At 41.5% G+C, this 12,064-nt stretch overlaps 1 protein-coding gene across 1 annotated transcript in view; it reads right to left on the minus strand.

Annotated features, from left to right (window-relative positions):
* The window catches only part of SYNE1 (spectrin repeat containing nuclear envelope protein 1), a 346,443-nt gene that overhangs the window by 148,258 nt on the left and 186,121 nt on the right, over positions 1–12,064 (minus strand). Inside the window, exons 71-76 of the mRNA XM_087817695.1 lie at positions 10,714–10,890; positions 9,201–9,347; positions 7,044–7,169; positions 5,602–5,778; positions 4,190–4,455; positions 526–2,686 (exon numbers count right to left, since the gene is read on the minus strand). Of these exons, the coding sequence (XP_087673821.1) occupies positions 526–2,686; positions 4,190–4,455; positions 5,602–5,778; positions 7,044–7,169; positions 9,201–9,347; positions 10,714–10,890 (3,054 nt within the window). The remainder of the gene's footprint in view (positions 1–525; positions 2,687–4,189; positions 4,456–5,601; positions 5,779–7,043; positions 7,170–9,200; positions 9,348–10,713; positions 10,891–12,064) is intronic.

Below are 12,064 nucleotides of genomic sequence, written 5' to 3' on the forward strand. Positions count from 1 at the left end.
CCCGCAGGGAAGCAAGAAAAGCTGAAACACTCCTCCCTGAGCAAGGGGTGAAAGATGGGGCAACTGATGGGAGACCCCAGAATGAAATGTGGTTCAGCCTCGGGGCCGGGGTAGCAGCATCCACCTGCCTCTCTCTACTTGGAGAGTCTCCATCCATATTAATCTTAGCAACGCCAGGTTTCACAGTGTTAAGAACAAGCATCACTAATTATCCATGGCTAATTATTTTATTTTATTATTCATGTACTCACGATGGTATTCATTCTATTAGTGTATTTATTACCTCTCGTAAAGGTAATCACTAAAGTGAGGTCAACGTGGAAATCATGTGAAATGAGTACCACGTCCATAAACAATAAAAACACCCTTTTGAGCCACTGTTGAAGATGATTCTACGTAGTATCAAAAAAGAAGTATTTAAGGAAGCAGTTCTGACCAAAAAACAAAACAAAAGCAAAGCAATGTCTCACCCGCGCTCACAAGTGAGCAGAGTGGGAAAAGGCAAGAGGAGCCCCTGACACCCACCTGTCTGGCGCACAGAGCCTCCTGAATGGCCCCGTCCAGCTCCGCGAGTTCGGCCAGGGACTGCTGCAGGTCGGCGGGAATGAGCTCCTTGGCTTTCGCGGACTCTTCCTTCTCCTTGACGCTCAGGGCATTCATTATCCGCAGGCTGGACTGCACCTCTTCCTGATGAATCTGCACCTTCCTGATCTCCTCCTGGATGTCCCGGAGGTTCAGGTCCAGGCTCACGGGCCCACTCAGCTCTGTCTTCACGCTCCTCAGCCAGTGCAAGGAGCGGCTCAGCTCTGTCTGGAAGTCTATGCTCTGCACCATGCGGCTCTCGCACTCTGTCACTGTCGCGCCAATGGCCGAAGTCAACAGCTTTAAGTCCTCCTGCCAGGATTGGATCTGGTGCTTGGCTTTCTCGTAAGCCGAGGGGTCCAGGTGTGGAACAAGATCTTCAAGATGCATGGTCACTCGTTTCAGCAGGATCCCTGCGTCCTGAAGGCTTCCGGCCAGGGCGTGATACAGCTTGAGCTTGTCCTCTGGGGAAAGCGTCTCCTCATTTACTTTGGACTGCTCTGCTCTCGCAGCCTCCAGCTGTTTCTGCAGCTGGTGGCACATTGTCTCGTGTTCTTGGTAAGCGCTGGCGGTGTCCTCTAATAAGCTAACCCTTTGCTCCGTTTGTCGCTTCAGCCTGTGGTACGAGGTCACAAGCTGCAGCATCCTGTCTGGCTGCCAAGGCTGCCCTGTGCTGCGAAAACTTTCTTTCTTCTGGTTCAGTTCATCCACGGCTTCCCCGAGGCCTGTCACCTCTCCCAGGAGAGCCCTGCAACCATCCTGAAGACACAGAGCCTCCTCCACCCTCAGGGCAGCGGGGACTTGGCTCATCTTTAAGAACTGGTCTTCGAGGTCACTCAGGGACTGGGTGGTCAACTCAATCAAGGAGGCGTATTCCTTCCGAGCGAGGATTGCTTCTTGGATCTTGTAGAACTTGTCTTTGGCCAAGGCAACAATGACGTTAAATTGCAGGGGCAGGGCGTTGAGCTTCTCATTGAGGTAGGAGTGGTCGACTTCGTTCAGCGACGGCAAGATGGCCTGCCCCGTCCTCTGGAGTGTGAGTAGGAGATTTTCATATTCTGGAGACTGCTCAAGAATGTGCTGGTATTTGGCTAGCTGTGTCTGAAGCTCTGAGCTCTCATTCATTAGGTTAATTTCAGGAAATGTAACAATATCTGCTTGTTTCAGCCAGTGACAGGCTTTATCAAAATCCTCCTTAAAATGCTTCCTAGAAACTAAATTTTTCTCCAGTTCTTGTAGCCTGTGGCTGCACTTCTGTAAGACAGTGTCGTAGACACTCTGCAACTCCTGGAGCTTACCCAGGACTTCGCCCTTCTCCTGCTCTGTGGCTCCCTTCATTAGGTCCCGGCCCTGGGCCCAGAGTCCGCTGACCTCGCTCTGGTACGTCTTGAGGCTGGCCTGAGCGCTCTTGCACGTTTTAACTTGCTTGCTCACGTCATCGGGGAACAGGCAGATGTGCTCACGGAACGTTATCTTCCGCTCGTGCTGCTGGATTTGGCTGGTCGCCTGGAACACGGCCATGAGAAACTGGGTTTTCTCCGACAAGGTCTTGTTCAAGTACTTTCGTCTCTGGCCCACTAAGTCGCTGAGGCAGTTCACGTGCCTTTGCGCATCGGAGAGCGCCCTCTGGATGACCTGCCGCTCGTTCAGGCCAAGATCTGCCATCACCCTGTCCGCGTCCTTCGTGAGTGACTTCAGGAGCATCTGCTTGGCCTCCAGGTCACTGCAAATGGCGAGGTGATCCATGAGTTGGTTTGGAGCCACATCGGGCGGGGGGCTCTGCTGGAGGGCTTCGGCAACGTTGGGCTGCTGCTCTTCCACCCACTCCGTCAGCTCCTGAAACCTGGCCCGCACCGCATCCAACTCCTCCAGGTTGGTGACCGACACTTGGATTTTCCTTTTAACAAGGTCCTCCAGCTGAAACCAGCGCTGTTCGAGGTGACTCGTCTGTTCTTTGACTAATTCTCTGTCATCTAGATTCAGATGCTCTATCATTTTCTGCTTTTTGTCTTTCAGATCTTCAACAGCCTGCTTTCTCTCCTGCAAAGCCAACGCCAGCTTTTTCAAAGCTTCCAGGTGGACAGCGGTGCTCTCTGCATCGGATCTGTAAATATACGGAAGACATCAAAGCAGATTAGCCAACGCAAAATCTCTACTCTTTCATACCACGTTACGTTTCCTCAGTTCCTTTAAGAGGGTGCTCTTAGCTTGGACTTTACTGACCCAGGTGCTGTATTTATTATGGAATGCAAGACCCATATATTGCTATATCAGAAGCTGAGCCAAAACAAATAACCTCGATATTCCTTCCCTACACTTCTTCTGGCTCCTACTGCCCTCCTAACACATCTGACTCGTACTTTTAGCTTCTTCCTCTGGCCCTTACAAACTGAGCAAAATCTGCATATTTACAAGATCCCTGGATGATTTGCGTGAACACTAGCCATTGAGAAGCACTGCGCTACTGCGCTCTTGAAAATGGCACTTAAAGAGATGAATAAGTGGCCCAGGATGTATGTGCTTTCCTGCGAGAAGACACTCCAGCAAACAACAGCGCTGGACAGGGAATCCGCAAGACATAACCGGGGCGCCCTCAGCTACTCACTTAGATAGTTTTGGTTTATGATTAGAAATCTTTAAATATAAGTGTGAAATGCACAGAATTCTTATCCTTTTGACTACAAACACATGAGACAATGACATCTTTCTCTTTCATTTATAAAACAATCAGTTCAAACTATGAGGAACAGGGCTGGGAGGCAGTGTGATGAGTTCTATTTGGGACCTATTAGGTCTGAGATGCCTGAGGGCCAACCAGGGGGAGGTGCCTATTATAAGCCTGAAATATGGGTTTTTGCTGATATCGACTGGATTTACTCCAAAGGCCAGTAAAATACTCAGCATTATGGAAAAGTTCTGTAAACAAACTAGAAAATAGTGTACCTTCTTCAAAAAAACCCCACTTGATTTAACTCAACCTAGAATTATGTATTCAGTTTTAATTGCTGCAAATCAATAGATTTGGACAGAGGGCATGCAGATTTTACTACTTCTAGTGATCAGAAGCATAGAAAGATTTCTACATGAAGGCCCAGTGTGTGGGGGAGGGGGAAGGGAATTCTTATTTTTCAAAGGAAAAGCTAAAATCACAAATGGCACATATAATTGAATTTGGCTTGTGTTAACTTCTAGAATGCTACAAACAAATGCAAGACAAAACCTGACCGAATTACATAGAATCATTCCTTTATAGGCTGATAAGAAGGCTATGCAACATAAAGATTTATTTCACTAATTCATAGGTGACAGCATCATAATTGGTAATTAAACAAAATCTGAAACATCCTTGGAATCTGCTTTGAGGTCACAGAGGAAAACGGTGCTGTTTTCAAACACTTTTCCTTTGACCCGCTGGTTAAATTAACAGTGAGCAAGGAGAACCACGGCTCTGCATCCCCATGACAACATGCGTTTCTTAAAGCTGCTTTACCAATATTAATAATGACAGACAGTAGAGGTTAACATAAGAAAGACCTTTTGCGGTTTTATAGACGTTGATAAACGTCTGCCTTGGTATTTTGGAGGTTCCCTGGAGAGCTGCTGTTACCTGGCTAAGTTATCCCACTCTGTAGTAAACTTTTCCAAGAACACCTCGACGACACTCATGCAGTCATGGTAATCTCTTGTCCTCTGAAGGTCTTCTTCCCTTTGCAAGCACAGGTTGTTGGACTGAAGGCACAGATCCTGCCACTGGTCGTTCAGGTGACTTATTTCCTTGTGCTCAGGAGACTCCTGCTCCCTGGTTAGCGCATCCACCTTTTCCGTAATAGCCGTCACCGACGCCTGCTTGCACTGCAGCTTCTTAACAAAATCCTAAAGGTAGTAACAACGACAAATAGGTAACGTGCAATAAACTCCCCAAATATAGAGAGTTAGGCACAGATGTAACACATCTGACACTTTAAATCACTAAGGCATGTATACTGAATAGGTCACGCGGGACAGGCTAAAAATTATCATACCTCTTTCTGAGTACAAATTTCCAAGTGTACAAGAGCCAACTGTGGTGTTTTCTTTTATTGTGCAATTTTGAACGGTATAAAGAAAAACTGAGAAATGTGAAACAATATTATAGTCACTAAGGAAAAAAGTTAATATTTCGTATTAAAGCGTAGCCTTAGTTTCCTAAAAACTTTCGAAGTTCATGCTTTTGAGAAAAAAATGCCATCTCTTTTTATGTCATCTTGTTTGTTCTGAGTATGCAAACAATATTTCAGTAGAAACTATAAACAGCTAACTCTCACAGGGAAAAGATAAACCTTAAAGTTTGTTAAAGATCTGGTACAACTTCCAATGAAGTTAAAGTAATCTTCTATTAAATTGTGAGTAAATATGGAATAGCAATTATATTTCTATTACATTTTAAATTAATTATTTATTAATTAATATATATTTTATATATTAAATATGTATGTAACTGATTGGCACATTTACAGCCCTACAGCTTCACCGATGCTGTGATGAAAAGATGCTCAGTGACGAGGGCTTGTGCGTGCTAGTGGCAGAGGCTCCTGGCTCTGTCAGCCAAACCACAGCTGCCTTGTTTAGGAACAAAGTACAGGGAGAGGGTCCTTGGATGCAAGTAGACAATTGGAATTTCAATAAAATATTTAGATGTTTACTTTCACTTTTTAAATTATTATTTTGTTTTTCAATTACAGTTGACATTCAATATTTTATGCATTTCAGGTGTACAATATAACTTCTGAAGCGATCCCCCCCATAAGTCCAGTGTGCACCTGACACCATACTTAATTATTACAATATTATTGGCTATATTCCCTATGCTGTACTTGACAAATGTTTACCTTCTGACCTGTCCTTTCCTGGCACCAAAGGAAGGTTGTTCTGATTCTATTTTATTCTTTAGGTAGCTATGGTAATGTTTAAGGACTGACAGACACACTGAAGACCCATTTGGGTCTTCTGTGCCTCCCCTAGGGACCCATGCATTCCTACCTTTACTTGGGAAACCATGTTCTGTGCAATATTGAGCTCCAGTTCTGAGTGCCTCCGCTTCATATTCTGCAGTTGCTGATCGGCGTCCTGGAGGTAAATCCAAAGCTCAGCCTTCATGTGCTTGACCTCTTCCCAGCCCTGCATTAAGTCCTGTGCCTGCGCAAGCCTCTGCTCAATCTTGAGAGAACACAGGCAAAAGTCAGGGGTAATAAATAAAACATTTATGTCCAGTGAATCAGAGATGCAATTCTTAGCCTGTCCATGTACACAGGCCAACACACATGCACGCATGTGCACACATGCATGCACCTATGCACGTATAGTCACCCCCCCAACACACACGCTGTGATAAATCCACAAAGAATTCTTTTTTTGCTTCAAGAAAAGCAGATTTTCTTTTCATATTTAGGTTTTCTAAGGACTTTCCATGTCTAAGATGTGCCATACGATTTCAATCAGTATTGCGAGGTTATAAGAGGTTTTAACAGTTTATTAGGTCAAAAGCTGCCCTAATGGTTTTTCACATTGGGCGTTTTCAACATCTGACTAACTCATGAATGTAGTCTTGGGGTTCACTAGAAAAGACCTTGTTTTCTATTGTACACCTGTTGTTACTTCTCATAAAACACCGAGTTGTTAATGTTTTAAAAATATTTTTAGATCTGCCTCACTGGGTTTTAAAGCCACATAATTAATTTCAATGAATCACTTCTATAAAAATAGATGAATTATTGCATTTTCATAAGAATTTAAAGATGAACTTGGTTTGATAATAGAATATACAAGGGAAGGGAAAAACCTACATTATTTTAAGACCTTTGTTGCTTTGGGTGATTTTGCTATTCTGTAAATATTTAATCAATTAAAAACCAAAACCAAGTATTATTTTTCTTTTAAACCCAGAAGTATTAAAGAGTGTAAGGCAGTGGTGGCAAACACGTGGCCCAGTGCTGCCACCTGTCCGCGGTGGGCGGGTACTGCTACTTCATCACAGCCGTGGGCACTGAGCCCAGGTGCAGCTTCAGAATCCCTCTCGACACCACACTCAGCCGCTGCCAGGGGACTAGCAGGCTCTTTGCCAGCCCTAACATAAAGCAGGGATCGGGGACCCCGTCCGCATTAAGTATTACCTAAATAAAAAGATGAACAGGAGAAAACAAAACAAATGGGTGGGAAAATAGAAAAAGAGAATGGTAATTGAGAAAAAAAGAAATGCTAATAATTAACTGATCAATGGGACTAAACGTTTCAGCTCCAATTCAGTGGCACTAGGATCAGAGTGTGCTTACTTTTCTGTGACTTAGTTGAAATTCAAATATCTATTCAGTATAATCACAGGAGGAGCTTAATTCAAGGAGGTATTTTCCTTAAACGTCACATCACACATTCAAGAGAGAGACCATAAGAAAACAGCCAAGTCCAATGTGGCTTAAACATTTTACCATTTGCTCTGTTTGTTGAATATCCTTGGCTGTGGTTTTCACTGAAGAGTTGGACAAGTCGCACATGGAGCAAAGGAGATCCAAGTAGGTCCTTGCCTGCTTCTGCAAAGCTCTGAAGTGTTTGACCTAAAACAAACACACTTGTCAGAGTGGGAGAGATGATGCTAAATTTAGACAGCAAGTCTTTGGGCCACATTTGGACCAACACTATTTTGTTGACATTTCAAAAATAATTTTGCTGGGTTCAGTACTTACAACTTTTGTTGTAAATGACACGTACTAGTGACCCATACAAAGAATTCAAAATACACTGACAGGGAGCCTTTGTCCATCAATTGCTGCTCATTGTTCAAAAGTCTGTACGGTCTGGGAAACAGAAACACCCAAGAAACTCCTATAGTTTTTCCTGATTTTCTGCTCACATTCTAATGGTTTTCTGTTTCAGAGAAAGAATATTATTCTTTTCTAGCCTGCTTCTCAGCATGTTTTCACATAATCTGGAGACATAAGGAAAAGCCTGTGCATTTGCAGGCTTCATTGGAGTTGAACAAAAATGCAGATGGCAGAACTCTTTCTTTCTGCGGAAAGTTCCAGAAAGGTATTTCCCGGTGGATCATTAATCTATACACACAAACCTGGAGAAATGTGTTTCTTTGAAGATTGTCGGATATGTGAGCTCTGTTTCAGATAATGGGCACAAAGCAGTATATGAAACAAAACCTTTGTTCCCATGGGGCTTAGATTCCTATGAGAGGGAGAGGCAGGGGTCAGACAGGTGACCGGTTGCTGGTCACTGCAGGCGTCAATGAGAAGGGCTGACAGCCTGAAGGAGGGTGGTGGGCGGTACAGATTTTGAGAAGTGGTTCTCACTCACTACTTATATTGATAAATCTTGAAGGTGGAATTTAATAAAATAGAAGTTGTATAGAATAAAGTTGATCTACAGAAACATTAGGTGATTTCCCAAAATCATAGCCAATAATGAAGCTTAATTTTTTTCACTCTTACTTAGTATCTTTTCCTCAGAATTATATAGATTACTAAACACACCATTCTTGTGTGGATATAATAAATATAGATCCATTTCCCATTAAGTCAAAAGTAGCATCTGAATTTTTATCCAGTGTACAAACTGGTATTTCACTTCTAGTTAATATCATTATCATTAGTCACCCCAGTATGTACCTGTGACCCAGAGAAAGCACCTGTCCCAAACAGCTTTTGGAAATGAGAAGATAAGCTATCATATTTTTATTTTATTTTATAAATATATTTACTTTAGAAGAATAATGATTTAAGATTTATATAGTTGACCTGATTCTAAAAGCAACGGGAAAGTTCATAAACTGTCAGTGACAAAACACTTGCCAAAGATTTTTGCTAAAATTTATAATTTCAAGGGCAAATCTGATAGTACTTTTTTTCCATTCCCCCAAATTCACATGTCATGCTTAAAACCTATGGCATTCTTAAAGTAATCAAATCAGCATGTCATTTTCTTATGGTGGTGGGGGGCATATTATCACTATATGTTTCTTGTTTACCAGGTAGGAGATACTGGGGATACACCACACATTGTGGGACCTTGACCAAAATGCCACTGCAGCTTGTCAAAGCCTGACCCCAGTCTGACACCATCTGAAGTTGCCATGTTGTCAGCGGTGGAATTTTCTAGTCACTCATCTGAATGAGCCAACAACTGGAGTCAAACTCAGACCTTAGTTCTACAGGCATACCTCAGAGTACTGCAAATTTTGGAAAGTATCACAAGAAAGCAAATCACACAAATTATTTGGTTTCCAGTGCACATAAAAGTTTTCTCTAGCCCATACTGCAGTCTAATAAATGAGCATAGCATTATGTCTAAAAAAATGTACACACCTTAATTAAAAAACACTTTATTGCTAAAAAATGCTAACTATCATCTGAGCCTTCAGTGAGTCATAATCTTCTTGCTGATGGAGGGTTGCACCTTCAATTTGTAAAAACTCAGTATCTACGAAGCCCAGTAAGTGAAGTACAATAAAACGAGGCATGCCTGTGCTTTGATATCCCTGGCAGCCACCACAGTTTGGCACGTAATATGTACTTAACATATTTCCATTGTATGTCTGAATGAATCATGTAACATAACATAAACTTTCAGGAGTCCAGTACCTGCTTCATGGCTTCTGCCCTGCTCAGAGGTGGCAGGGGGCTTGGCTTTACATCTGGTTGGACGGCAGAGAGCCAGGCCTGGCATTGCTGCAGAGTGTCTTGGCGACTGACATGCCTCTGAAGTTCATGTTCCAAACTCTGGTACACCTGAAACAGAATAGTCATGCCACAGCTGTGAGGGCTGTTTTATACCTCTACAAACATCCTTGGAATCAAAGGAAACACGTCCACAAGTCCACTGAAGTAGATTTCTCCCCCGTGACTCCCCAGCACCATACACATAGCAACAGTGTTTTCATATGTTCCAAAAGGTTGCAAAGCACCATTGCCGTCCCCAGTTCATAACTTCCCAATCCACACATTACAATATGAATCCTAATTAGGGAAAGAGAGTGTGGGCAGGGTTCATGTAACTGGAAATGTGTTAGAATACATAAAATCCCTAAAGTAAATTGTTAAACTTAGATCAGAGTTTCTGTGGCTTCCCCATTGTGGTATACAAATTTCAGTTTTTGTTTAAGCTAGAAACTAAAAGTAAAAATAAAATGCCATGTCATGAAAAGATAAACAATATTTCTCTAATGGAAATGCCGGATGACATTAGTTGACCCCCTAGACTGAGGAATTCACCTTCAAAAGGTTAACTAAAAAATAGAATAAAGTAATCTAATAAATAATTTTAGATGATAACAAAGGAGGAAAAGGGAGTGAAACACGGTTATATAAGGATCAAATCAGCGATTTAGAGAACAAGAGGACAGTAATCACCAAAGCAGAGCCACAAAAAGAAAAAAGAGTTTTTTTAAAAATGAGGAAAGGCTAAGGGATCTCTGGGACAACATCAAATGTAACAACATCTGCATCATAGGGGCGCCGGAAGGAGAAGAGAGAGAGCAAGGGATTGAGAACCTGTTTGAAGAAACAATGGCTGAAAACTTCCCTAACCTGGTGTGCTTCATCTTTGTTAAAAGGGCAATTCTTATCCATCTCAGACTTATTTCAATAACATTAGGGATTCCATTTTAGCATAATTCATTGCACTCATTAAAATATAACTCAAAATTGGTACTTATTCTTTTTGTCAATTTCTATATAAATTCATAAAAATATTAAATTAGAATAAAACCTAAGCTGCATAGAGTTAGAAAATAATTATTCTGGAAATTACAGAATAACCTTATTTTGGTGTTACAGAATAAATGGCAAATTAGAAAAAAGTATTGGTGAGGTGCAAATAAAAACAAAACGAAATTTAAATAAATTTGATATTAATTCATGGAATAAAGGGGTCGGGTAAAAGCAAATGTCTGGAACTCACTTCTTTGTCACAACAATCAAGTGTACAGGATGTTAGTTCTGTGTCCACATAGAGACCAAAACCTATGCTCCTGTCTGGACATACAGCAGAACTATCCCAACGACTAAAGCATCAAGACTATTTTTACAGACCTCTAGATGGCACAGGCTTTCTCCTTGACTCACAATCATTCCAGAGCGTGCCAGTGGTACTCACCCTCTGGGCTGCACTGCAGATTGCGGAGTAACTATCCTTTGTGCCCTGCAGACGCGCGTGCACATTTTGTTTAAGTTTCGCTTGGAGGTGCTCTGCGCATTGGCTGATCAAATTGTCGCCTTTGACTTTCAGGTTGTTCAGACGGTCTTCAAAACCAGCAATTTCTTCCATCATTGCCTACAAAAAAGAAACAGAGTTCTCACAATTCCCCTTTTAGCCCTTAAATAACCTATTTATTAAAAAGAAGGCTTAAGATTAAAATTTCACTGTTTGATATAATTTTGAAAAAGTTTTGCAATTTATCTTGGTTAGCATATAGCAAAAGAAAAAGAAAAAAGTATGTTTCAGGAACACTCCAATGGGAAGAATTAATGAATTTCATAGATTAAGTTACATAGGGATGAAGAAACCTTTTAGGGCGAGAGTGAGTTCATGGCTGATCTCAGAGAGCTATGTGCTCCACAGTATTATCATCTGAGAAAGGATGTTTATAAAATTTTCAGCTCTATAAATTATAATTCTGGTATAATTTATATTTAAAATAATCTAATTACTATTTAATTTACTAATATCCAATTTCTTTAATAATATAACATCTGATTTATATAACAATCTAACATCTAATGATTATATTATATAATATCTAGTGTATATCAAATAATATTTATATTAATAAAAATAATACTTACCACTTACCATTTATTAAGTACTTGCTATAGTGCAGGAACTATATATAAGTCCTGAGAAATATGTATTATCATCATTGTTTTACAGATGAGGAGACTGAAGCACAGGGAGGTTACAGACACACTCAAGGTCACACAACTAGTGAATGGCAGGGCCCCAGGCTTTGAACCCCGCTCTGCCTGACTTCAGCTCATATACACCCCCATCCCCACATGTGCTCTCTAGTGAGCTTTCCCAGAGAACACTTAGAAAATAGGAACCAACTTTTGCAATCAGGTTTTAATTTCCTTACTGTTATACGATACTAATGGCAAGTGACACATTCCAGCACAAGGTCTCCTGGGTGGACACATCAATATATCTGAGGGAAACCCAGAGGTCCCTCAGCAGCCTGGAGTCCATCACATTTTCCAACAGTGCTGCGTTAATGGTTACTACGTACATCATATTGAAAAGAACCATTCTGTCTGCGTGTTAGGATAGAGTCACTGCATCATGAGGATATTCAGGGTGCTACCTCAGTGCCTAGTAGAATATATCATGTAATTAATTTTCTATTCATATTTTCTAAATAAAATTTTCTCCTACAGACAGGGATCCTAAAGCCCAGAGACGTGAAGGGCTTTCCTAAGACACACCACTAGACTTTGACTATGTCAGGACT

The sequence above is a fragment of the Miniopterus natalensis genome, chromosome 5, assembly GCF_054644295.1.
Source record: "Miniopterus natalensis isolate mMinNat1 chromosome 5, mMinNat1.hap1, whole genome shotgun sequence".
In the NCBI taxonomy this organism is placed as follows: domain Eukaryota; kingdom Metazoa; phylum Chordata; class Mammalia; order Chiroptera; family Miniopteridae; genus Miniopterus; species Miniopterus natalensis.